This window comes from Podarcis tiliguerta (assembly GCF_965153285.1).
Source record: "Podarcis tiliguerta genome assembly, chromosome: Z".
Taxonomy (NCBI): domain Eukaryota; kingdom Metazoa; phylum Chordata; class Lepidosauria; order Squamata; family Lacertidae; genus Podarcis; species Podarcis tiliguerta.
In genome coordinates, this window is record NC_139553.1 from 32,682,047 (window position 1) to 32,709,248 (window position 27,202).

A 27,202-nucleotide genomic window follows, 5' to 3' on the forward strand; every position below is an offset into this window, starting at 1 on the left:
GCTGCTTGAGAGCAGACTGAGCTTTGTGGGGCAGTTCTCCATTTGCCCTAATGGACCACCCTCCCCTGGGTGCTTACATTCGCTGCTTTGAGCACATTTCATGTGTTTAAACTTGGGAACGGTTGTCCTAGCAAAGGTTTGTAAGGGCCAGGCTAGATGACACATTGGTTGTCCATGATCAGATTAGCTGTCTCTTTAAATTTCATTTTAATAGCCATTGTGGAAGAAAGGAGATTGAAATGTGACTGCAGTGCTACAGTAGAGGGGGTTGGTCTATTAAAAATTCATTCCATTGTGCTGCTTTCCTGATTGAAATCTTCCCTTTCTCCCCTGGAAGCTGCTATTTGTCATGGTGAGAAAATGACAGCTCCTGAGTGAGTGGAGGTTATATTGTTTGTTTGTTAAATTCATATCCTACCCTTTCTCCTAAAGTTGCTCTGGGGCAGGGGCAAACATCAAGTGGCAAATGAATAAAATTTTCTTTAAAACAATTCCTGTACAGATTAAAAACAAAACAAAACTAATTAAATACAAATTAAAGATGCCAATGCAGATTTTAAAAATAGCATGGAAGAAAAGTTCAGTCTCTTCCCTCTCCTGGCTCTGCGATCCCAGTTCAATTTGGACCCCTCCACAGTTGCTTTTAACAACTATTTAGGGGTGTTTCTGATCATGGATCTCTGACTTTTCATCAAGCTGATTCTGCAACACTTAATTCTTCTGCAAAATTGCTAAGGGTTTTTAACATGTGTGGTGGCTCTCCTCCATGTGTGGTATCTTTGCTACAATCTGCTGGGTGCTATTAATATTGTTGCATGCCACCTCCAATCTCCAAGTGGTGTAAGATTCCAGGGGGTTCCAGGTGCTTTACCCAGGGTTTGTGTTTCCTGTTGGAAATGAGGCACAGTGGAGACTGTGGTGTCTTTAGGCTATTGGGTTTATTTACAAATACATATAACCTAAGCCTATGGTGGACGGGTTTACAGCATCAACACCCCCCAAAATGTCTTGCTTCTTCCATAACTACAGTCTTGGATCTAAGACTGTCTAACCATGCTCTCTATGCATCTAGCTCACATTGCTTCTAACTTTTAAAACTCTGGCTTTATCTATTGAGGGAGAGGCCACACCCATTTTCTGTCTGGTCTTCTGTTCTGGTCTGATCACTTATCACCTTAGACAGTCGCAACAACACAGGAGACTAGTCTGACTTAATTAGCTTTTGACACTTTGCTGATTCCAGGGATTATAAGTCTCTTAGCACCCCAAGCTTGAATTATATTCTAACACTCACTGGATCCATGGATTTTAGAAGTCTAGCACCTAACTAAAACACATGAGTCTGGCATCCAGTTTTAACATCCTAAGCATTAATTAAATTCTGATACTACTGGACCAGGAATTTAGGGGAGTCTGGCACCCACACACTTGTAACATTTCTTTATTAAATTTCTATACCACCCTCATCTGAAGATCACAGGGTAGTTTGCAGGTAGCTTGTACCATAGGTCAATGTCTCCAGTGCCCTGATTATTAAAGTCTACACTGGGAAAGATGGCAGTAAGAATAGATTGGCCATAGAAACTCCTGCTAGGCCATGTGAAATTCATTTTCATATTTTACCATGTGTTTTCTGCATTAAAATTTTTCTATTTAAAGTGGCTACTGGAGTCCAACTGATACAACATAAAACAAGCTGCTTAAAATATTTAAATGATCACTGTTAAACAAGAAGCATTATCAGAAGTGGCAACAGTTCATTAATTCTGTATGCACAGCAGTCAGTAAAAACACAAAATGCCTCTTCAAATAAATAAGCTGCTCTGCCAAAGGCAAGCAAGTATGGCAGGCACTAGAGACTGTATTAAAAAATGCCCCGTTCTGCATCCAATGGCAACAATGGCACAGAGCAGCAGGGCCTCTGATGGGGATCATATTTGTTCAGGCAACATTGGATGGCCACTTATAGATTGCCAGAATATCTACATCACCATAAAAACAAAGCCAAGGACACGTGTGCATATGGTAATTTATATACATACATACAAATTCAAAAATGTAAAAATAAATTCATCTTAGTATTTGCGGAAGACAGTGACCAGGTAACCTGTACACCTGCTTGGTCTGCTGTCCAGATGCTGAAGGGCAACTTCAAGGCCCTGCTTTTTCTAGGTTATTTATCTTTAAAGTGGACTTGACTGTACTGCCCTCTGTAATGTTAGATTACCCTAGGTGGAAAATTGTTTTTAAGGGTCCAGGTAACAGAAAGGTAAAGGGACCCTTGACCATTAGGTCCAGTCGTGACCGACTCTGGGGTTGCGGCGCTCATCTTGCTCTATAGGCTGAGGGAGCCGGCGTACAGCTTCTGGGTTGTGTGGCCAGGAGACTAAGCCACTTCTGGCAAACCAGAGCAGCGCACGGAAATGCCGTTTACCTCCCCTCCAGAGCTGTACCTATTTATCTACTTGCACTTTGACATGCTTTCGAACTGCTAGGTTGGCAGGACCAGGTAACATAGGAAAGCATATAATAACACGATCTCCCTTATCTGATATTTTGGTTTGGCATTGCCATTAGGCTAGGCAAGTATCCAGCACTCTAAAGTCTGAAACTCTTTGTGGGGTAGTACCGTATTTTTCGCTCTATAGGACGCACTTTTCCCCTTCAAAAATGAAGGGGAAATGTGTGTGCGTCCTATGGAGCGAAGACACCATAGCCCCGCGACCCTCTCCTGGCTGGAGAGGTGACGTGCGGCTATGGCAGGAGCCTCTATAGCCACGTGTCACCTCTCCAGCCGGGAGAGCGCGCGCGGGGCTAAAGAAGCCCTCCGCAACCCTCTCCCAGCTGGAGAGGTGACGCGTGGCTGTGGCAGGAGCCTCTATAGCCGTGTGTCACCTCTCCAGCCGGGAGAGCGCGCGCAGGGCTAAAGAAGCCCCCCGCCACCCTCTCCCAGCTGGAGAGGTGACGCGCGGCTATGGCAGGAGCCTCTATAGCTGCATGTCACCTCTCCAGCCGGGAGAGCACGCGCGGGGCTAAAGAAGCTCCCCGCAATCCTCTCCCAGCTGGAGAGGTGACGCGCGGCTATGGCAGGAGCCTCTATAGCCGCGTGTCACCTCTCCAGCCGGGAGAGCGCGCGCGGGGCTAAAGAAGCACCCCACAACCCTCTCCCAGCTGTAGAGGTGATGCGCAGCTATGGCAGGAGCCTCTCCGCTGCGCCTTTCCACTGCTCCCTGACCTGCTCTTTGGGGCTGGTGGTGGGCTTCCCTCCGCCACCCCCAAAGAGCAGGTCGAAAGGAACCTGAAGCCTGGAGAGCGACAGGGGTGAGTGCACACCGACCCCTCTCGCTCTCCAGGCTTCCAAGGTAGCCACCTGAACACACCTTAAATGGCACCTTGTTTTAGAGCGGGAAAACAAGAGGGGGAAAGTTCTCCCCCTCTCTTCGCAGCACCTCCTGCCGCTTCGCTGAAGGGGCGCTGGGCAGAGAGGGAGAGAATTTTTTTTTTCTTGTTCTCCCCCCTCTAAAACAAAGTGTGTCCTATTGTCCGGTGCGTCCTGTGGTGCGAAAAATACGATACCTAGTGGTGTCATGGGACTACTAGGTTCTTAAAATACTTTCTGATACTGAAACAGGGCCCAGAGCTGTAGCCCAATGGTAAAGGGTTGGAATTAAAGATGTGAAGGCCCATTGAAAATGGAACACAGAGAAGGGGAAAGTATTGGTTCTCTTCATAGTGGGAGGGACCCAGTTTTTCCACTGGATGAAAGTGGAAGTTTAGGGAAACATACATAGTATTTTTTCTTTCAAAATGGCTGGGTTTGTTTAGTATTTTAAAATAATACTATGTAATACTATAGTCAAGTGGTTTTATCCAACTAACTTCTCACAAAAGACACATTCAAATTAATGGATCTAAGTCATGTCCATAAATTTCAATGGATCTGTTCTTAGTAGGACTAAGATTGGAAGCAAGCAACCCAATGTAAAGAGACAGTAACATGAGACCAGCTTATGACTCTGAGACTTAAACTTGAGATGCTGAGACTGGACCCCAAAATCTATGTCTTGGGGCCTCCTGAAGTGGTGGAGATGGAAGAAAGAGCAGTAACTCTTCCTTTATTTCTATTTTAATGTTTTCAAAGTATTTTTGTCTCTCAGCTGTAATCTTTGGACTTGTATTGAAACCCCCAGTGGAGCCCTGGGTGCATTTTCAATGCCAATCTGAAGAGTCCACTCAAAAGGTGAGTAAATATTGAAAATATTAGCACACAGTATTCACACCCTACAATAATTACAACAATGCAGCTTTGTGTATCTGCCTCGGTGCACCACAGTGCAAACCAATACAGTGTAAGTAAAGAATGTTGGGAGAGACCAGGGTTGAAATTCCCACTCTGAGAGAGATCATTGGGGAACCAAGGGCCAGCCACCGTCTCTAAACCTAACTTTTTGTGGATATAACATGGGAGAAGAGGGAACCACGTATGCCATCTTCAGCTCTCTTGCATGTAGGCGACTGCGGGGGCTAGCAAAGGAGGACTGTCCACACGGTCTCCCGTTTGCCAGCCCGCAGCAACTTCTCTGGGTTTATCGACAAGCCTGTGATCAGGGTTTTACTGAAACCGTGAAGCCCGACTTGACAGAACGTTAGCGATGCGGGGAAGAGGCTCTGTCAATGCGCTTGACGGATGCTGTGAAGCCCCGCCCCGCAGGCATCTAATTGGTCCGCTTTCGCAAAGGGGAAGGGGCGCCCGGTCGGTTGAGTCGCCGGGACATGACATCAGAGGAGAGCGACGCCGCAGCACTTCAAAGAGGGCGGAAGAAGCCGTGGAGATGCCTCCGAAAGGGAAAAGCGGCGGCAAAGGGGGAAAGGGTAAGGGATGGGGGACGCTGAATGGGGGTACGATGGGGTGAATGGGATGAATTCCAGCTGCAACCAGAGAACCCAGGAGTCCTAGTTTCCTTCTCCCCAGCCAGGTGCTGACAACAGGGACACCAGGAATCCTGATTTGTCTTCTCTGCCTTACTCTTCCAGAAGGGACAGTACAGCCTAAGAGTCTCGGCTTGCCCCCCCCCCCCCGCTTCTCTGGAAGGAGATGCCTAACCCTGCTCATCTTAAACCGGCCTGAAGCAGATTTAAGCACCAGGATGACGTGCAGAGATCTCCGAGACATGTGGGTTTCCACACGTGCCTGGGATGCCCTAATAGGTTTCCAGCCCCTTGACTCACCAGCATATCCCAGATCAAGGATATATAATCCTGTGGCCCTCTAGATGCTCCCAACTCCCATCGGCCCCAATCAGCCATCAGGGTCAGTAATGGTGTCCATTGTACTGCATTTGGAGAGGCATGAGCCCTCCTCCCCAGCTGCAGATGGTACAGATCAGCGGTTCGGATACACATAAGTCATGACAAAGTGAGGGAATACTTTTTATCAGGACCAACCAGTGTTACAAAACAGGGAGCAATTTTTCATATTCTCTCTGGTACAGTATGCTTCTTCAGGCAGAATGTGAGGCAAAACAGGAACGGGGAAAGAAAAAAGCTTTCATTGTGATTAAGTTCCCAGTGCTGTGATTGTGTGCTTTCACATCCTGCCTGGGTTCAAGTAGGGTGAGCAGCCTTTGCCTTATAGCAGCTTAAGTCTAGCATGCTTCTGTGCATTGCTGTGAGACTGGCAACCTGGAGTTTGGCTGCACAGGGTGCACACACAGCTGAGCACCGGGTGTGGGCTTGGCACTGTGGAAGGAAGGTGTCATAGCGTACCCAGGGTGTCTCACCGTTGCCTCTGACTTTGTGTGTTTTCATAGGTGGAGCATCCTCTGGCAGTGATGCTGCAGATAAGAAAGCCCAGGGCCCCAAAGGAGGTGGCAGCAGTGTGAAGGTGGGTGTTTTGTATCATTTCATCTTGGATAGTGTCCCTGGGGTGCAATTTTAGACAAGAAAGAGACATGTATGTACAGTGTAATTCAGCTAAACTGGGGAGGGTGACTTGCTTCCTGATCTCTAGCCGCTCAACACAGCTAGCTTGACATCAGTCTGCACAAGGAGGGTGGGGGTTCTGTGGACCTCCAGATGTTGTTGGACTACTGCTGGCTGATGGGAGTTGGAGTTCAACACCTCTCCCCTACACTAATGACTTTATGCTATGGGATGCACAACTACGTTTCCGAGCACAATTCAAAGTGTTGGTGTTGACCTTTAAAGCCCTAAACAGCCTCGGTCCAGTATACCTGAAGGAGCATCTCCACCCCCATCGTTCTGCCCGGACGCTGAGGTCCAGCGCCGAGGGCCTTCTGGCAGTTCCCTCATTGCAAGAAGCAAAGCTACAGGGAACCAGGCAGAGGGCCTTCTTGGTAGTGGCGCCCGTCCTGTGGAATGCCCTCCCATCAGATGTCAAAGAGATAAACAACTACCTGATATTCAGAAGACATCTGAAGGCAGCCCTGTTCAGGGAAGTTTTTAATGTGTGACATCTTACTGTATTTTTGGTCTTTGTGGAAGCCACCCAGAGTGGCTGGGGAGACCCAGCCTAATGGGCAGGGTACAAATAATAAATTATTATTATAAATTATTATAGTGAGATGGGGTAATGTAAACCACATTAAATTGCAGTCAAATGCCAGAGCTGTCGTTGGTTGCATTACCTCTTGAGGGATAATAATAATAATACATAATACATAATAATTTATTATTTATATTCTGCCCATCTGACTGGGTTGCCTCTTCAGCCAGAGTGTTGTATGCTTGTTTAATCTGCATTCTGCTTTTTTTTAGGTGAGGCATATTCTATGTGAGAAGCATAGCAGATGCATGGAGGCATTGGAAAAACTCAAGGCTGGGGTGCGCTTCAGTGAAGTAGCCTCTCAGTACAGCGAGGACAAAGCCAGACAAGGGGTATGTGCCTTTTTCTGTTTTGTGCTGACAGACCACCTTGTTGCTGTGGTTGCCACCTTTCCTTTGCTGCCCTGAGGGCTTGAGAGAAAGAGGCAGCCAAGGTGCTATAGTCTTGCTTTTGCTATTTCAATGCCTGTTCTGCTGTATGATTTGGAAACACTCAGCTAATTGAAATCTGGATTTAAAAGACTAGAGTGAAGCTTAGCTGCAGCAGAAACACAGAGGCGGAGCCAAATGAAATCTGTGTGTACAGCACTTTGCAGAAGTAAAATGAGTTTTAAAAAAGACAGGTCTCTGGCCTCAAGAGCTTTCAGTGGAAATCCCAACAGAAGAGGACACAGGAGGTGAGGAGGCTTGGAAAGGTGAGAGTAAAAGGGAACGAAGAACGAACTTAAGCAAAATGTTGACGATATCTTCGCAACCTGACCTACAGGAAAAGCAAATTTGGCTTGTCAGGAGCACGTGCAGAAAGCAAGCAAGGTATAGCATATTGGAGAGGGAACTGAGGTCCAGCTGTAAGGGCTTGTGCCTTTTAGAGTAAGGAAGGGCAGAAGAGAGGTTGGGTCTCCTGGTTGATCACTGGAAGATGTACAGGAGACTGGTGAGGGCTTCTCACTCTCACTTCTGTTATAGCAGCTACTTCAACAACTTCCTTCCTCCCTTTCTAAATTAGACTGTTAGAATCTCTGATGTGTAGTAACTCAGATGTGGATTTATATGTGTACAAAATGGTCAGCACAATGTGGGGGCTCATGGGGAGCAGTAGCCCCGTCCCCACAGCTACCCTGGCTCTGGTTGGTGGCCCTGAAGTTCTGCTAAAAACTAAATGAACTGAAATCTGCCCAGCAGCCCTGCTATAGGGCTTTAACAGTCTCCCATTGATCTTCTTTTCCAGGGAGATCTGGGCTGGATGAGCAGAGGCTCTATGGTGGGGCCCTTCCAAGATGCAGCCTTCGCCTTGCCTGTCAGCAGTATGGACAAGCCCGTGTACACAGACCCTCCTGTGAAAACCAAGTTTGGCTATCACATCATAATGGTTGAAGGGCGTAAATAAAAAAAATGTTTCTGTGTGATGCTAGGAATTTCTTCCCTTTCATTTAAACCCTTGGTATGCTTGTGTGAGAAATAGAAGGTTGATTTCCACACACCCTCCCTAGGTGTGTCAAGACTGGTGTGTGTACACCATGGTGGGGTGAGAAACCGTGTGTGTATTGGGAATCAAAACTGAAACATTGAGGGTGGGTAGTGTAGAAAGGAGGCACCCAAGGATAGACCTTAATGAAATTATACATGGTGTAGAGAAAGTGCATCATTCCCTCCTTCTTGGTTTAGCCTTTAGTTTGGCCTTTAGTTTAGACAGCTTTCAAATTCATGGCCAATAAGGTTGTAAGTTCAATTAGCCACTGAGGCTAGGCTCTGTATGTACCAGACATTTAAAGCACCCTCCTACCCCCAAAGAATCTTGGTAACTGCAGTTTGTGAAGTGCACTGGAAGTTGTAGCCCTGCAGTGGCTAAACTACAGTTCCCAGGATTCTTTGGGGGGATTCATGTGCTTTAAATGTAGGGTGTGTATGTAGTCTTGATATTCAGTCGCTTCCGAATCAGAAGCAGCATGGCTCTGAATATCTCTGTTTGTGGGGAGCACCAGCAGGAGAGGGCTGTTACCTTCATGCCTTGCTTGTGGACTTCTGAAGAAACTTCTGACTGGTCACAATGGGAAAAAGGAGCTTGGCTAGATATGGACCATTAGTCTGATCCAGCAGGGCTCTTTTACGTGTTTTATTCTTCCTAGGTAGGTGGCAGCAACAGCAGCAATTCTTTAAAGCTGGCCCACGTGACTGGTAAAAAAGGGCTATGTTTTATTTTTATTGTTTTGCAGCAAACATGACAAGCAACCTTCAGGGCACCTCAGAAGGGGTCCCAGATGGGATAAATGGGGTGTAAGGGGCTAGCCCCCTGTAACTCTTTGAGGGTATTGAAGGGGAACGACCTCCGGTCACCCATTAATGATTCAATATCAAGTCCAAAAATTAGGGAGTAAAACCTCGGATCTCAAGCATGCAATGAAAGCCTTCACTCTAGCATTGTGGATGTCGCTTACTTTCCCCAAACCCCACCCTTCCAAAATGCTAAAGGCAGTTTCTGCATGGTTCCCAGGCATGCAGTTTATATGGCTAAAATTTCTTAGCTTCAGGAACAAAGCTGCATCATATGCACTTAGACCAGGGTTGAGGAACCTTTTACAGCCCAAGGACCACATTCTCTTCTGGGGGCCAGATGTCAGTGGTAGGCAGGGCCAGAAGGAAATGTGGGTGGAATAATGGATTCATCACCTTGCCAACAAAGGACCGTATAGTTAAAGCTATGGTTTTCCCAGTAGTGATGTATGGAAGTGAGAGCTGGACCATAAAGAAGGCTGATCACCAAAGAATTGATGCTTTTGAATTATGGTGCTGGAGGAGACTCTTGAGAGTCCCGTGGACTGCAAGAAGATCAAACATATCCATTCTTAAGGAAATCAGCCCTGAGTGCTCACTGGAAGGACAGATTCTGAAGTTGAGGCTCCAGTACTTTGTCCACCTCATGAGAAGAGAAGACTCCCTGGAAAAGTCCCTGATGTTGGGAAAGATGGAGGGCACAAGGTGAAGGGGACAACAGAGGACGAGATAGTTGGACTGTGTTCTCGAAGTTACCAACATGAGCTTGACCAAACTGTGGGAGGCAGTGGAAGACAGGAGTGCCTGGCGTGCTCTGGTCCATGGGGTCACGAAGAGCCGGACACGACTAAACGACAACAAGAACAAAATTTTACCTTTGTTTAGTAGGCCAGTGACTGGCAAACCCCTTTCTGTCCATGCTGGCTAGCAAAAAGAATGATCAGAGTTTATAGCCAGGCACAACATCTTATATTTTCCTTTGTGTTGTTAGATTTAAACAAATGTCAAACATAACTTGAGAGTGCAGAGCAGAGCCAGGGAAGTGTTTGACACAGGTGTGCTGTGGTCGGGGAAGGGTCCAGAGGGCTGGGGCTTCATTTGGTCCCCAGGCTTGAGAAACCCCTTCCTGCTTTAGACCATTGTCCGAACTTTATTTTAGCGGCCACAACAACTCTTACAAGCCTTGCTATAAGAGCTCTTACAAACTAGGTTTCCATTCAGTTCCATTATCTCTCCACACTGACAATCGCCTCTCCTCTTCCTTCCAAACATAAAACCCAAAATGGGTTAATTACACCACAATGGCCAGGTTTATCTCCAGAGAGGGGTCCACTTTTCAGCATCTTTATTTGAAAGCTCATCCCATGTAGTTCTAAGAGATGTACTTCTAAGTAAGAGGTCTAAGTCTTGGGCAGTCTTAGCTACATAGCCAAGGAGGGAAATGCTTTATAGCATACATGCTGAAACTGGATGTCCGGACTAGTTTTCCAAAATGTGAAGAAGTACATTGCAGCTGTTTCCACAGGGTTGTGCAAGGCTTCACATAAATGCATGATGGTGAACCCAGCACCTTCATGAAGAACCTGGGAAGAAGGGCCAGGGCAGGCCTAATTAACAGATACAAATGGTTCTGCGGGACAAAAGCACATCAGTGTGCACCGATAGATCTCTGCAGCTGCCAGTTGCATAAAATAGTTTCTCGGTTCAGGGTTGAATGCCTGAGTGTGCCTCTGTTATGCAGACATCTGAGAACCACAGGAACTGTCCTAAGTGATTCTCAAATTGAGGAAGGAGCTCTCCCTCCTTCTGATAAATTTTGAATTTGTGGCTTATACACAAACAAAAACAATGCTTTTAAAACAGATTTGAAGCGGCACATGCAATAAAGGAAGGCAAATACTTCCAGTTAGAACATACTAGAAATGTGCATTGCAAAAGATCATGTCCTTTTACAGAAGTAACTTGCATATAGGAGTTCACCATGGTTAGGCCCCACAACCACTGCATTCTTGTACAAATCGCTCGGTTGTGCTTGTCCAAGTGTCCTTCCTGATCAGTTGTGTTTCATTGTTTTAGTGGGCTGTAGAGAGAAACTTGGCGTTTGTAAAGTGTGTCTGTATAGTTTCGGTATGGAAAAATAATGAGTGTATCTACAAATTAAGTGTATCTACATATGTGTATGTCCACAAAACACACAAACCCCTGTGTGTAACTACAGGCAATGCAATAGGAACCCTTCTGTAAATAGCAAGTGCAATACAGTAGTACCTCGGGTTAAGTACTTAATTCGTTCCGGAGGTCCGTTCTTAACCTGAAACTGTTCTTAACCTGAAGCACTACTTTAGCTAATGGGGCCTCCTGCTGCCACCGCGCCGCCAGAGCACGATTTCTGTTCTTATCCTGAAGCAAAGTTCTTAACCTGAAGCACTATTTCTGGGTTAGCGGAGTCTGTAACCTGAAGCGTATGTAACCTGAAGGGTATGTAACCCGAGGTATCACTGTATAACTCTGTCAAAATGGTAACAAAGTATCCAGATGTGCGTTTTTACAGAGGATGCTTTCACTTCACCTTGTTTTCTCAATGAATCCACAAATTTATTGATGAAATATCACATTTACCAGTAAAACCTGAGCTGAAATGTTACGGATGGCAAGAAGTTGTTGATAAAACATTTCCCAATAGACTGGCGATAAACTTGTTGCCACCTCTCTGTAAAACCAGTCTGGCAAGTATCTGTTAAAAGCAGAGCAGACCTGTCAAAAGAGCATATTCTGTGTATGAGTAAAGGTAGGGGTGACAATGGATTCAAGAACCAAGGCATTTGCTGTGCCTAAAGAATGGCCCAGGCTGGCCAGGAAAAGACAACCAGCAAGCATCATCAGGTATCCTGGCAGACAGAAGACAGTCATAATACTATCAAATCCCTGTTTCAGACCACCTCTTTCTGTGATGTTTGTATTATGATTTGGGATGGTTTGACTAAGGAGCTGGGCAATTTCTAAAGATTTTAAAAGTTGGTACACACCTTTCTGGGTCCCCCTCACCACCTAGGAAAGGGGTGGGGCAACAGAAAAATAAAGTTCTGCCTTGCTTTCCTTTAACTGGTTTCTGCTTCTACCCTTTCTTCCCTGGCTGACAACGGACTTAAGAATATGAGCTCCCTTGGTGATAAGTTGGGTTGTAAAAGCCAACCTCCCCCCCCCCCCCCCATTTTAAATGCTACTTAGACTAATAGAGTTGGAAGGGATCCTGAGGCTCATCTAGACTAACTCTCTATGGCAGATGGTTGGCCTGTACCTAGAAATCGGTGTGGCCGTGGGAAGGGAAGCCAGAAAGAAATGGCGAGGTATTGGAATAACACTTGTACTGTAGTTTAATAGTGAATTTTGGGACACAATGGAACGGTAAAAGATTTGGATTATTATAAAAGATGCAGAAGGAAATGATTAGCAATAGGACCCACAAAGGAGAAGAGGGAAGTCCAGGAGATTCTTTGGAATTTTGTTTCTATGTTGTATGTTGGGTATGTGACTGTAAAAGCAAACCAAAGAAAGAAAGGGAAAAAGAAAGAGGGGGAGAAGAAAAAGAAATGGCGATGTACAAATCAACAACAACGTGCGTTGCTAATAATAACTGTGCGACAAACAACGACGATGCTGTTATCATCAATAGTAATAATAGCGCAAATAGAAACGCCGATGCTGCTATTCTAAGCGCTGCAGGGTTGCATCAACGAAAGGGTTAATGCCCCTCCCCTCTCCGTTCTGCCGCGTGACCCAACCTGGGTCCTCCGTTCGTTCCTCTTTCTGCAAGATTCCCCCACCCACCAGGATTCCTAAGGAGCGGATTGGTGTATATTTCACGCTGGCCGCCGAAGAGCCCTTTGGTTGGCCGAGCGGCAAGAGCGAAGCGCTGCGATTGGCTGGATCGGCGTGTTCCTCGGTTCAGCTTGAACTCTGAGTTTTGCGGCGCGGCTGGTCCCAAAGTTCGGGAGCGGCGCTGCAAGAGGGAGCCGGGAATGGACCGGAGCTGTGGAATGGGGCTGCCGGTGCTGCTGCTGCTGCTGCTGGCGCTGTCCTGCCCGGCGGGCGCACTAGAAAACGGGTTGGCACGGACGCCGCCCATGGGCTGGCTGCACTGGGAGCGCTTCCTCTGCCAGGTCGACTGCGACGAAGAGCCCAGCCGATGCATCAGGTGAGCGCCTGGGATCTTGGGCCAAGAGGGCTGCCTGCTCGAACGTAGCGTTTGCATTCTTCAAAAAACAAAAGCAGGATCTCAGCTAGATCATCCATCCATCTATCCAATCTCTGTTAAAAAAAGGGAAACCCGCGAAGAGTCTGCCACCTCCCATTCTACTGTCAAACTTCCTCCTGAGGTCGAGTCGGAATCTCCTTTCTGGTAACTTGAAGCCATTGGTTCGAGTCCTACCCTCCAGAGCAGGAGAAAACAAGCTTGCTCCACCCTCGATGTGACAGCCCTTCAGATACTTGAAGATGGCTATCATATCTCAGTTGCCTCTTTTCCAGGCTAAACGTAACCAGTTTCCTCAACCATTCCTCATTAGGCTTGGTTTCTAGACCCTTGGTCATATTGGTCACCCTCCTCTGAACACTTTCCTGCTTGTCAATGTCGTTGGACACAGTACTCCAGATGTGGTCTGACCAAAGCAGGATAGAGTGATACAATGACTTCCCTTGATCTCTGGACACTGTATTTCTGTTGATGCAGCCTATAATAGCATTAGAATATTTTTATTTGTTGTTGTTTTTTTTGCTGCTGCATCAGGGTGCTCTTGGGCCTTAGGACATCATTGCTTGCATTTGGGTTCACAAGTTGTTAAATTATACCTTGTGGGTTCAGGCAACGTCATCTTATCACCTGCTACAAGTTTTTAAACTGGCTTAGCAGAGCTAGGAAGATTGTGCCACAAGTGGTGTGCTTGTATACATGCTGAGACTTGCATGGAAGCATCACAGCTGTGCCCTTTGCATTTAGTGGCCTTTCAAAGTGAATGCTTGTATAAACAAAGGTAAAATACTTATATATACATACAGTCTCTCTCTCTCTCTCTCTCTCTCACACACACACACACACACACCCACACACCTACACACCCACAGAGCACTTTATACCTCATGCGCACACATGAGAGAGAAAACTCTCTCTGTTAAATCCATCAGGTTCATGAAAGGTTTGCCAATATAAAGGTGTACCACATATATCTGTTGCCATTAATGTGGGCTAAGACTGTCCATAGCTGGGAAACCTGTGGCCCCATGTAATATTGGACTACAACTTCCACCTTTCCTAGCCGTTGTCCATGCTGGCCGTGAGTCCAACATGTGAAGGATTGCAGATTCCTCATACCTGTTCATTTTAATGAAAGGTCGTCACCTTTCATTGCATGGTTCCTTTGCTTTTTAAGAGAGACTTTAACCAGCAGATGAAGTTTTATCATCCATAGAGGATCTGGGCAGGGGAAGGTTCCATCTGTTGACTTCCTGTTTGCAACTGTTAAAGGAACAAAAGCCTTTGACCTTGAAAAGGTTACAAGATAAGTCCAAGTGCATTAATTATGTGACACTTTGAAACTCCAAAATCAGAAAATGTGTCCACAATTGCCAGTGTGTAGTGGCAAACTCTGACTTATCTGCTGTCGATAACTCACAGTTTGCCAAGCCCCAAAAATACATTGAAACTCCTGTGTACTACAGCAAGCCTTGAAGCTGAGGGAGACAACTCTCTTTGCAGGAGAGGGAAAATAAGTTGCATTTCTTCAGCATATGCATTACATTTTTGGGAGCCTGGGCAACAAACTGCCTTGGATTTTTGTAGCCCTGGTTTTACTGGCATGTCGAAAGCACGTCAAAGTGCAAGTAGATAAATAGGTACCACTCAGGCGGGAAGGTAAACGGAGTTTCCGTGCACTGCTCTAGTTCACCAGAAGTGGCTTAGTCATCCTGGCCACATGACCCGGAAGCTGTACGCCAACTCCCTCGCCATATAGAGCGAGATGAGCGCCACAACCCCAGAGTCGGTCACAACTGGACCTAATGGTCAAGTGTCCCTTTACCTTTATGATATTCTGGAACCATCTGGGACTTGGCCTGTGCTTGCAAACAGAATGGTAGAATGGTCTCTGTGTGTGTATCAGTTCAGATTGCAGATTGTTTCCCCACTAGATAAACAACAGCAAATTCTCTGTGAAGAGAAAAGTAGAACAGCTGAGCTGAACCTGGTGTCCAAAGTTTCATTTGTTTTGATTTCAATTCTTTATGTAGGGGCACAGTCTGAAGTTCATTGTGCCACCTCATTCTGCTAAATATGTCAACACAGGTTGAAGAAGCAAGCTGTGCAGTTTGCACATATCCTATGACTGGCCTGGCCGATATTGTAGTTTCCTCTTTAATGATCTAAGTCGCCTAAACATAAGCTGTTCCTCATTCCATGGAATATTCTGTGATTCAAATAGTTGGCTAAACTTTCCATGTATGTAAATCATCATGATTTATTTTTATATAGTGCCTTGTACATGGACACTTTATAGAATTAAGAGGTCCTCATCTCAAAGAACTTACAGTTTTGCCTGCTGTGAAGAGGAAACTTTGTGCAACAGATAATATGGGGAACAACAGTAAGGGGCTGAGCCAATAACTTCACAGAGGTGATGAGTTTTGCAGGCAGTTAAAGGCTGTTGCTGCAAGGCTCAGAATGCATAGAAGTATTGTTTCATTAGCCACATAGGTGGGGCTGTAGGCACTTCTCAGTCATAATTATTGCAATTTGTTGTTTAGTCGTTTAGTCATGTCCGACTCTTCGTGACCCGATGGACCAGAGCACACCAGGCACTCCTGTCTTCCACTGCCTCCCGCAGTTTGGTCAGACTCATGTTTGTAGCTTCGATAACACTGTCCAACCAAATTATTGTGGTTGGAGCAGGAACCGGCAAGCCACTCCAGTATCCCTGCCAAGAAAACTCCATGGACAAAGACAACAGGCATATAATTATTGTAATAGCAATATTTAAATATGAATGGTTGGGAGTCTGCAATCACTAAATACTATCTTGTATTAAATACCTTCCAGGTGTAGGTTTGTTTTTGGGCGGGGAGCAGGATTGCCAGTGGAAGCAGAAAATAGTTCTATTTTCAGTACAGACAAATATAAAATAGATGTTCTTCACATTTTTCTGGTTAAATGTCAGTCTTAATTTTAACTGATGTAGTCAACCTGTCCCTGTGATGTGCCACTTTTAAGCTCCAGATAGGAAACCCCACTCCCATGATGGAATGCTCCCTCATTAAAGAAGAAATACCGTATTTTTCTCTCTATAAGACGCACAAGACGCACCTAGTTTTTGGAGGAGGAAAACAAGAAGAAAAATATCTGAATCTCAGAAGCCAGAACAGCAAGAGGGATCGCTGCGCAGTGAAAGCAGCAATCCCTCTTGCTGTTCTGGCTTCTGGGATAGCTGCGCAGCCTGCATTCGCTCCATAAGACGCACACACATTTCCCCTTACTTTTTAGGATGGAAAAAGTGAGTCTTATAGAGCAAAAAATACGGTAAATCCTGCATATAGAAAGTGAGTATTTCAGGAAAAGGGCTAGGTTAGCACCCTTCCCTTCTCCTTGACATGCTAGTGTTCTGTGTGGATAGTTTCTGTTTGTTTGCATGGAGCATTCCATTGTGGGAGCCTCTATTTCTGAAGTAGTACCTCAGATCTTTAAGCTACATGAGATTTAAGACCACTAAACATCAGTATGTTTCTGTGTGCATGTACAATGTCTCTCTCTCTCTCCATAACAAAAATGTAAGATCGTCATTTTGCAGCCCCATTAGAGGATTTGTCGTGAATCATTGCAGTCCTGGGTTTGCATGAAGGCAGGGGTGCGGAGACAGGTTGTCCAGTGGTAGTGGTCATGGCATGGGAGCAAGAAGGGAGGAACACAGAGGCGGAAAGTGGTTGCAGAATATATGAGTAGACATTTTGCTATTCCCCCCCCAATCACTAATCAATATGATATTGGATTCTCATTGGATTCTACTTCACTACCAGCTCAGTGTTGGTACCCAGCTTTTGGGACCTTAGCTCAGTGCTAGAGCACTTTTGCACATAAGAGGGGTCCAAGGTTCACTCAGTCCCTGGCGTTTCCAGTTAAAAAGGATCAGAAACCCAGGGTGATGACAGAGACCCTCTATTGCACAAGTTTCTGCAGAGCCTCTGCCAATCAGACAATGACGTTGGGCTATATGACCTGGAGGAAGGCAACTTCTTATGACTTTCCCTTTTTGCCCTCTTCAGTGAGCAGCTGTTCATGCAGATGGCAGACCTTATGGTGTCAGATGGATGGAGGGACGTTGGGTATCAGTACTTGTGTATCGATGACTGCTGGATGTCTCCAACTCGTGATAAGCAAGGCAGGCTCCAGCCGGATCCAAACCGTTTTCCTAGTGGGATTCGTAAACTAGCTGACTATGTAAGTAGGTTCTTGCTGACCTTTTCCCCAAAGCTTCTCCCACTTTGAGGTCAATGAGAACATATGAGGAGCTGGAAAGGATGGTGGAAATGGGAGAACTTCCTGTGGCTGCTCCCCCTTTCAGAGTGTCCCTAGCGCTGTAGAACTGCAGGGCTGAACGTGACAAAGAACAGCATTCCCCATCTCTAGATTTAACCATCCAATTGCTAAGAATTGACCTGAGCATGTCAATTTAGACCAGCATCCTCTTTCCAACAGCAGCCAGCCTGCTGCCCAATACAGTGGTGCCCCGCAAGACGAATGCCTCGCAAGATGGAAAACCCGCAAGACGAAAGGGTTTTCCGTCTGCAGAGGCGCTTTGCAAGACGAATTTCCCTATGGGCTTGCTTCGCAAGACGAAAAATGACGAAAAAAATTGAATTTTTTTTCCGCTCCAAAACCCCTTATTTTGAATCGCTAAGCTGCTAAAAGCATTTTAGCAGCAAAACCGCTAATCTCCCAAGCGTTAAAAAGCCGTTTTTAGCCCTTAAAATGTCAATAGCGCTAATAGCGCTACTCCGTCAATGGGCTTGCTTCGCAAGACGAAAAAACCGCAAGACGATAAGACCCGCGGAACAGATTCTTTTCGTCTTGCGAGGCACCACTGTACATCACAAGCAGAACACGAAGGCAGCAGCTCCCCGTAGTTTTTTGTCTCCAGCACCTGGTATTTAAAGATAGACAGCCCACTGGACATGGAGACTCTACTGTGCTCTCCTGGCTAGTGGTCATTGATAGGATAGCCCCTCCCGTGTCTTGTCTCATTTTTTTGTGTCAACCCCTTTGTAGAGTAGCATCATACCTTCCATTGTTGAAAAACTAGTGCACCTTTTCTTAGCCTATTTTCTCCCCACCCCATGAATTAAAAGCAGGCCAAATTCTTTTGATTTCTGCTTATAAAACATAAGCTTTCCGCTCCATAAACCTTGCTGTGTTTCCCTTCTCAATTACCTGCAATCCAGATCCACTCCAAGGGGCTGAAGCTGGGCATTTACGCAGATGTCGGGAACAAGACATGTGCTGGTTTTCCTGGCAGCCGCGATTACTATGATTTGGACGCTGACACCTTTGCTGGCTGGGGGGTGGACCTGCTGAAGTTTGATGGCTGTAACTTTGGCACCCTGGAACTGTTGGCAGAAGGTATGTCCCAGAGCAGGATTTGCCAGGAGGTCAGAGCGAACCTTTTAGCCTGCGTGGAATTTACTATTTACCTCGACCTTGGATAGGGTCACCCAGTTCACTTCCCTGGAAGCAGGAGATAGAGCTTTAAGGAGGAATATGTGACACACTTTGTCCTTCCTCTCTCCCCTCCTAAAACAGCCCACAGTAAATTTTCTGAACTGTCTATACTTGGAAGAAGCCACCAGCACCTTTGCCACTTCTGCTCTCCCCTCTCTCCCCCCACCTAGCTCCTGATCCAAAAGCTCTTTCCTGTTTGGGGCTTAAGGCATTGTTCAAGGTGCTTCATTTTAAGAAGACAATGACACACTTAAGTGCGTTCAGAGGAGGCGACCAGGATTTGGAGAGTGGGTGTCTGGAATTACTATGACAGGGATGAGGAACCTCAAGCCCTCCAGAGGTTACGAGACTCCCAAATCCTGTCAGCCCCAGGTAGTTGGGTCAAAGGTCATGGATGCTGGCAGTTGCGTGCAACGTCTGAAAGGCCACAGATTCCCCATCCTTGATCCAGAGCCAGAATTGATGAGTCTCGCTGGCTTTAACTTACAATGAGGAAATGAGCCTCATTGGCTTTAACTGACATTTTTGACTTCCTTATTGAAGACCTTTGAAAGAAAAAGTAAAGGTAAAGGGACCCCTGACCGTTAGGTCCAGTTTCAGACGACTCTGGGGATGTGGCGCTCATCTCGCTTTACTGGCCGAGGGAGCCAGCGTATAGCTTCCGGGTCATGTTGCCAGCATGACTAAGCCACTTCTAGAGAACCAGAGCAGCACACGGAAACGCCGTTTACCTTCCCGCTGGAGTGGTACCTATTTATATACTTGCATTTTGATGTGCTTTTGAACTGCTAGGTTGGCAGGAGCAGGGACCGAGCAACGGGAGCTCACCCCGTCACGGGGATTTGAACCGCCAACCTTCTGATTGGCAAGTCCTAGGCTCTGTGGTTTAACCCACAGCGCCACCTGCTTCCCCTTTATAGGTCAGGTAGGTGGTAAAGCCTTGACCAGGGCTGGCACAAAGATTGAGGGTGTCCTGACAAAAATTCCCTCTAGGACTCACCCAGCACTATCCTGATGCCCCCCATGATAAGCTTACAAAGGGGCAGAGAGGTGAGTGGTGGGGATTGGTGATGAGTGTCAGGCTTTGGTTATTCGTTTTAATTCTCGGGGGGTGTTTCTGCTCTTTGCCACCAGGTTATAAGAACATGTCCCATGCTTTGAACAAAACAGGCAGAGACATTGTGTTCTCGTGCGAGTGGCCACTGTATGAGAGACCCTTTCGGAAGGTAAGGAGAGGCCGCTTTGCAACCTTGCTATTTCCCTGGGGCATATTGCTGGACTACAACACCCATCAGCTCTGACGGTTGGCCATGCTTGCAGGGCTGCTGAGGGCTGTAATAGTAATTCAGCACCAGCTGGAGGACCAAAGGTTCCCCACACCTGTCCTAGGGCAAGGGCTGGTAACCAAATGTTGATGGACTACAACTCCCATCACCCCTGACAATAAGTCATGCTGGGCTGGTTGAGGTCTGATGTGAGTTGGAATCCAACAATGTCTGGAGGGTCTTCACAGGTTCCCCATTCCTGCACAGTAACCTCTGCTTGTGATCTGCATATGAGTACATAAAACAATCAGGAAAGGTGACTGTCATTGCCACACCAGTCACATTTGGTGTGCTGGGAGCCTGTTTGGCTATGTAATAGTGAAACCCATTGATTGTGATGTTAGGCTGCACCTTGGGAAAAGCATCTTCCCGCATTGCAACAGGAATGACTATAATCCTCCACACCCAACTCACCAGATTAATCATCTGAAGAGATGGGAGGGTATGATAACACTTCCCTCCTTAGCTGATTTGCAGGGGTCAGCCAAGAGAAGGGGGGCTTTGTCCTGGTGTGCATGTATGCTTGCTGTGTGCAGGAGAGTGTGGGGTGACCACACCAGCTGTCAGGAGTGGTTCTCGGAGAGAAAAAGGTTCCTCACTCTTGCTGCAGCGGCTCCTCCTGTGTTCAGAATGTGTTATGTTTAGTCTCTTAGGGATATATAGATGGCAAGAAGGGGGCGTTATGGGGAAGGGCCGTAGCTCAGAGGTACAGCATCTGGTTTGCATGCAGAAGATCCCAGGTTCAACCCCCGGCTTCTCCAGGGAGCGACACTCTGCCTGGAACCCTGGCAATGCAAACAGTGCCGAGCAACATGGACCCGTGGTTTGACTTTGTGTAAGGCAGCTTCCTATGTTCCTAGGAAAAGTTTCATGGGGCAAATGACTTCAGGAGAACTTGCAAAAAGAGAGGGAGCCCTATCCAGGTCCTTCCCACACTTTATTTAAAGCCAAGTTGAGTCAGTGCTGCAAAACCCTGTTTTGGCAACTGCCCTGCACAGTCTCTGGTAGAAGCCAGCCACATCCTCCACTGAAACAGTCCATTCCATTCTGACGCAGTGCTCAGTGGGACTGAAGTATGACACATATCTTAAATAAAACAAATAAATCGTTGCCACCTCTTTTCTCTCTCTGTCTTCACTCCTCTGCCAGCCCAACTACACAGAGATCAAACAGTACTGCAATTACTGGAGGAATTATGCTGACGTCTACGATGCCTGGGGCAGCGTCAAGAACATCTTGGACTGGGCTTCTTATAACCAGGACAGCATTGTGGATGCCGCTGGGCCAGGAGGCTGGAATGACCCGGATATGGTAAGAAAACCTTTTTCTGGGTCACTTATTCCAGATTCCACGCTGTTGCTCAAGCATCCAAACCCTCGCAGCCTTCCTGAGCCCTGGAGAGGGGCCTGTAGCTCACTGGGGGAGGAGAACATGCCTAGATTTAAACTCTAGCAATCCCAGATAGGGCTGGAAGAGGCTTCAGTCTGAAACCCTGGAGAACTGCTGTCAGTCATTGTAGGCTGGGAGAGTGGTAGCTCAAAATGTACAGAGGATATCAGGCTGGGGTAGGAGGCTGTAGACCCGCCTTTAACCCAAATATACATTTGGGGACCCAAATATTATTACTATTAATTCTGTTTTTGCTCTTATTATTTGTATGGCGGTAGCGTTGCAGTTGCAACCCACCTTATGGCTTCGTGGTGGGTCCTGACACACTAACTTGAAGACCAGTGCTGTAGAGCAGTGGGTCCCAATTAGCTATGCACCATGGACCCCTTGTTTTTCAAAAGACAAGCCATGGGACCCCCTACTTTTGAAGATTTTGATATATCTATGGTATATTTTGTTATGTGAATGGTGCCACGGACTCCCTGGGTGAGTTTTCTGTGGCCCACCAATTGAGAACCACTGCTGTAGAGAATATTGAACTCGATGAACCAGTTCACTGATTCTGGCATAAAATAGCTTGTTGTATTCCAAATTCATTGCTAAATATATAAAGCACATCCAGTCCCGGCTGCTGAAGAAGGTGAGTGCCTGCTCATCAGTCTTGCCTTGAGTGTTCCCCAGGTACCTGCCTTTTATTTATTCACTCTCAATCTTCCTGCAAGCCCAGACATCTGCTTTGCATGGCGTTAGCTTCAATTCTGGGTTGTATATTAATTTGCATGTTTTCTTCATGTTTATAAATTGACAATAAGCTCCTTGTGTTCCTTTCAAGAGCTTGGCTGCAAATACGTTTTTACATGAGGCCCACATGGAAACTCAGTGTGGTATAGAGTGCGTTTTATGGCCAAAGTGTATCTGCACCATAAAATTTCTGCCTATTGGCTACAGCAATTTGGGATGCCCTCAGGCTATTCCAGCTATTAATTAAACAAGAATTAAAAATGGAACATGTGAGAAAATAACATGGCATCCCTGTGCAGGGCCTTCCTAATAAAAATACAGAGCAGCAGAGTATAAAGAGTTTGATTCCTAATTCAGGCCCCAATCGCAATATACATTTAAATCAGTATCATACCACTTTAAACAGTCATGGCTCCCCCAAATAATTTTGGGTACTGTAGTTTGTTAAGGATGCTGGGAGTCCTTTATTCTCCTCATGGATCTACAACTTCTTATTTTTTAATATCATTTTTATTAAGTCTCCAACAATATTTAAAAACATTTATCCTTTTTTTTTTTTTTTTAGCATTCAAATTTCTTCTTGGCTTCGCACCCTTCCTTTCCTGATTTTCTTTTTTTACTCCTTTTTATTAGCTGTTTATAGATCTACAACTTCTAAAATGGTTTAAGAGCCGGTCCTTCTTCTCAGGGACCCTCGGAATGTAGCTCTGCGAAAAGAGGGATTTCATAACGACTCCCGGTACCATATCAAACTACAGTTCCCAGGATTCTTCAGGGGAAACCATGGATCTATATTTATTATAGTGGTGCCATATTGCTTTAAAAATGTAAACTGCAGATGGAGCCACACATTTTAAGCGCACTGATATCAGGCTATAAAAGTTAGCCTAAGCTGTTCTGGTGGATTCACTTTTGGTGACAATCTCCACTTGAAAGGCTTGTTGGAAAAGTTCTTCGTTAGGAGCCAAGGAAACAGTAGAGATGGTGCCTTCCTTTGCAATGGGCGTTGCAAAGAGTAGGTGGTACCTCGGGTGGTACCTCGGGTTAAGAACTTAATTCGTTCCGGAGGTTCGTTTTTAACCTGAAACCGTTCTTAACCTGAGGTACCACTTTAGCTAATGGGGCCTCCCGCTGCCGCTGCGCGATTTCTGTTCTCATCCTGAGGTAAAGTTCTTAACCTGAGGTACTACTTCCGAGTTAGCGGCGTCTGTAACCTGAAGCGTTTGTAACCCGAGGTACCACTGTAAAGGCCTTATTTCTACACTGTGTGGAGCAGATCTTCTGATGAGGTAGTATTTGCCAGATACTATTACACTGAGTCAGGCTGTTTGCTCATCTAACCCAGAATTGTCTACACAGATGGGCAGCATCTCTTCAGGGCTTCAGGCAAACACAGGCTTTTCCTAAAAACTTTCCTCTCATCTTCTTAACTGGGAATGCCTGAGATTGAACCTTTTCAGCGCAAAGAACATGAGCTGAGCTGTGGGAGTGGACATATCTGGTGATAATTAAGGGCCGGATTTGGCCCTGCGGCCTCCAGCGGCTAATCACCAGCCTAGTTCCCTTCCTTAGTGTAGCATCCCGATACCTAAGAGTTGTAACCCCCTTCAATATGGTAATTCTCCTCTACCACCCTCCTATGCCAGCTGGTGATTGGAAATTTTGGACTGAGCTGGGATCAGCAAGTAACTCAACTGGCTCTCTGGGCCATCATGGCGGCTCCACTTCTCATGTCCAATGACCTGCGTCAGATTAGCCCACAGGCCAAGGCTCTTCTCCAAAACAAAGAAGTCATAGCCATCAACCAGGATCCATTGGGCAAGCAAGGATATCGAATTACCAAGGTAAGACTGCCATGGGGAAAAGGTGAGTGGAGAGGGGGAGGAGGAAAGTTTCGAAAGCCAAAACAAGGTGGGTTTAATAATAATAATTTTTTATTTATACCCCGCCCTTCCCGGTTCAGAAAACCAGGCTTAGGGCGGCTAACAACAAATTTAAAACACTTAATTGATGCAACCTAAAACAGCATAAAATACAGTATAAAATGTGAATAACAATAAATTCAGAATTCAAAAATCAATTTAGGGGGGAAATCCATCCAATAAACATTAGATTATCACCAGGGCTAGCTGGCTAAATTAGTCCTATTTGGGCCAGTGAAAAAACCAGGGGAAAATTAGCTGTGGGATCCCAGAGCAGGTGATCTTCATAAAAAGGGGAGGGGGAGGGAAGGAAGGGGAATAAAAGATCAGGCTAAGTTCAAATTGAAAGCCAGGCGGAATAGCTCTGTCTTACAGGCCCTGCGGAAGGAAGTTAAATCCTGCAGGGCCCTGGTCTCATGGGACAAAACATTCCACCAGGTCCGACTCTCCTGTTCTCAGTCTTGATGTCTTTAGCCTTGTTTCCCAAACTTGAGAAGCCAGCCTTTTTTTTTTAGACTACAGTTCCCATCATCCCTGACCACTGGTCCTGCTAGCTAGGGATGATGGGAGTTGTAGTCCAAAAACAGCCGGCGACCCAAAGTTTGGGAACTGCTTTAGTTGAAGTTTAAAGGCTATAATCCATATCATGTTCCAAATACAAATGGGACGCAGCCCAACCAACCTCAGTTAGGCCTCACCTGCCTGTCTGCTTACTTACCTACAGCAATACCTGGTGGCCCTGCTGTCAGCTTCCTTCTCTGTAGCCTCAGTACTGCTATTGTAAAATTCATTACTTTTTAAGATTTCCTCCCCTACATTCAAGCAGTTATACACATTCTACGAATGAATTGGTTAGCTCTCCCTGTCATTTGGCTTTGGCTCCAGATCCTGTTTGTAGGGCTTTCTGCTTTCCCTCCCTGCCCACTTCGAACAGGCACCAGCAGCAGGTGATATTGTTAATTCATTGAGCCTAGTATTGTCTCCTCTGGACTGGAAGTAGAGGAACTTGGGCAGAGGTCTTTCGCACCACCTGCTTCCTCATCCTTTTAATAGGCAGTTCTTTTAAGGAAGTACATTTTAAGTTTCTTAAGAGCTGGTGTTTTGCAGCATTAAGAGTGTGAGCTGGGAAGCCTCCTTTCAAATTGCCTCTGATGTGAGCTTATAGGGCGGCTGCTTTTAAGCAAGCCATCTTCCTTCCTTCCTTAGATGATCCATTTAAATAAGAGGTGAGGGGTCCTTTTCAGCTTGAGGGCCACATTCAGTTAGGGGAAACCTGAAGGCTGCATTCTGTGCAAAATTCCCAAGTTTATTCACACATACACCCACCCACACCCTTTCCATCCAGACAAGCGAAAGGCAGCATCACAGTTCTAAGATGGTTACAGCTGGACAATGCCACTCAAGGAAAGCATGGAACAGGACTGGAGAGACACAAATAAAGAGGCCTGGAGGTTTTCATTTGGCCCCTGCATCCAAAATTCCCTGCTCCCAATTTAAACGAAGTTTCCCATTTTGAATAGATAGATAAATATCCTGAGTGCAGTCGAGAAACATCTGGAGAGCAAGACGTTCCTAGCTCTGCTTTATAGCAATAAATAACATTGGATCAGGGTTATCACAGGATTGCTTCCTCCAGTATCAACCTGCTGAAGATTTCCATCAGAGGCCTCGTGGTGCTCTTGCTAGAGGAATATAGTGAGACAGCCTTGTCGGTGGTGGCCCCTTGTTTAATGGAACACCCTTCCCTGAAGGGCAAGGGAGTCCCCAACATGATCTTTTATCGTTCTGTCCTTGAAGGCCTTTTAGTAGTTTTTTAAGGGTTCACCATATAAAGTTTCGTAAACTTTACTTGTCGTCTTTGTTGGTAAGCAGTTTTGTATGTTAACAGAAAAAGCAGTCTACAGAGCAGGGATGGCGAGCCTGTGTCCTTCCAGATGCTGATGGGCTACAGCTCCCATCACCCCTGCCTATTGGGCTGGTTGGCTGTGGCCAATGGGAGTTGGCAGCCCAACATCTGGAGGGCCACAGCTCCCCCATCCCCCGTGATTGTTACTGCAGCTGGTAATGGATGTTGTGTCTTTCCAGGAAAACCACTTTGAGCTGTGGGAGCGGCCCCTGTCGGGCGGAGCCTTTGCCATTGCTGTGCTGAACCGTCAGGAGATTGGTGGACCAGAGGCTTTTGCCTTCTCTACTGCCTACCTTGGCAGTGGCTTAGCTTGTAACCCTGCCTGCTCCATCCAGCAGATCCTTCCCACCAGCGAGGATTTGGGGCTGCACAACTGGGTTTCACCCTTGAAGGTGGTGGTGAACCCAACTGGCACAGTGCTGCTGAAGACGGTGGTGACTGAGGAGAACCTGTTTGATAATGGGAAGAAGCGCTTTCCAGAGTTCTTGTAACATAGCATATTCTTTCCCCCCTCATTTTTTTCTCCCAAGGATGACTTTTAAGCAGAAGCAAGTAACCTTCCTACAGGTGAAATGTTGCTACAACACCAACTCCTTAGTTCAGTGCCACATTCCTAATCCTGCAGTGACTTCTAAATTTCCTTTAAAGTGTAAGAACCTGCATTTCTGGACAAGTAAGCTGGAGATAAGCAGTCTATGCCTTATTGCGCTTTGCCAAACACTTTATCAACACCATGTTTTCTTCTTCTTCTACCTCTGGGGGATGCCAAGCACGATGAATGTAGTTGTGTTGTTAAGAAAAAGGCTGTGGTTATACACCAGTAACTCCTGTGGGCAGTCACCTATTCCCTCAGCTTACTCAAACCACAATATCCACAACTTTGTTACTTTTAGCCCTCTCCCCCCACTACCTAAAGATAATTATAGCACAGGTGAGATTACAACATGCACACCCCGTTGTATCTCAGGCACTTTTCTGAAAACCTGTTTCAGCAGGACACTTTTGAATAAATTGTACTATGCCTATTTATTGAACTTCTATTTTTCCCTGTGGGTTTTGTTTGTTGTGTAAGCCACGTTGTATGGGGGGAAAGCAGTCTTATCAGTAAATCTAGGGAAATCTCAGCTGTGTTGCTACCAGTAAGTTTGAAGTCATCATGGACTTTTCATACCACTAAGCCTCATTGCTTCACTAAAGTGAATATGATTGTACAAGAGATACTGGCAAAAGTTTTCAATGAATCTTTGCTGTCTTTCTGCCATGAACTAAATCCCTATTGCTGGCAAGGGATAATGGAAGTGAATTAAAAATCCACATGATCAAGCTA

At 46.1% G+C, this 27,202-nt stretch overlaps 2 protein-coding genes across 2 annotated transcripts; both read left to right on the forward strand.

Annotated features, from left to right (window-relative positions):
* Positions 1-4,725: 4,725 nt before the first annotated feature.
* On the forward strand, positions 4,726-7,970 carry PIN4 (peptidylprolyl cis/trans isomerase, NIMA-interacting 4). The gene is made up of 4 exons (XM_083424369.1): positions 4,726-4,872; positions 5,811-5,884; positions 6,778-6,897; positions 7,793-7,970. Exons 1-4 carry the CDS (start codon positions 4,833-4,835, stop codon positions 7,949-7,951), a joined length of 393 nt encoding a protein of 130 aa, XP_083280495.1. The 5' UTR covers positions 4,726-4,832; the 3' UTR covers positions 7,952-7,970.
* Positions 7,971-12,743: 4,773 nt separating this feature from the next.
* On the forward strand, positions 12,744-27,202 carry GLA (galactosidase alpha). The gene is made up of 7 exons (XM_083422748.1): positions 12,744-13,030; positions 17,140-17,314; positions 18,316-18,493; positions 19,727-19,818; positions 21,067-21,228; positions 23,694-23,891; positions 26,055-27,202. Exons 1-7 carry the CDS (start codon positions 12,855-12,857, stop codon positions 26,364-26,366), a joined length of 1,293 nt encoding a protein of 430 aa, XP_083278874.1. The 5' UTR covers positions 12,744-12,854; the 3' UTR covers positions 26,367-27,202.

Excerpts from the sequence above, each read along its gene's own strand:
- PIN4 (XM_083424369.1), top strand. The coding sequence starts at position 4,833 with ATGCCTCCGAAAGGGAAAAGCGGCGGCAAAGGGGGAAAGG. Across the intron at positions 4,873-5,810 it reads CGGCGGCAAAGGGGGAAAGG|GTGGAGCATCCTCTGGCAGT; the intron begins GTAAGGGATGGG and ends GTGTTTTCATAG. Across the intron at positions 6,898-7,792 it reads AGGACAAAGCCAGACAAGGG|GGAGATCTGGGCTGGATGAG; the intron begins GTATGTGCCTTT and ends CTTCTTTTCCAG.
- GLA (XM_083422748.1), top strand. The coding sequence starts at position 12,855 with ATGGACCGGAGCTGTGGAATGGGGCTGCCGGTGCTGCTGCTGCTGCTG. Across the intron at positions 17,315-18,315 it reads TTCGTAAACTAGCTGACTAT|ATCCACTCCAAGGGGCTGAA; the intron begins GTAAGTAGGTTC and ends CCTGCAATCCAG. Across the intron at positions 21,229-23,693 it reads GCTGGAATGACCCGGATATG|CTGGTGATTGGAAATTTTGG; the intron begins GTAAGAAAACCT and ends CTCCTATGCCAG.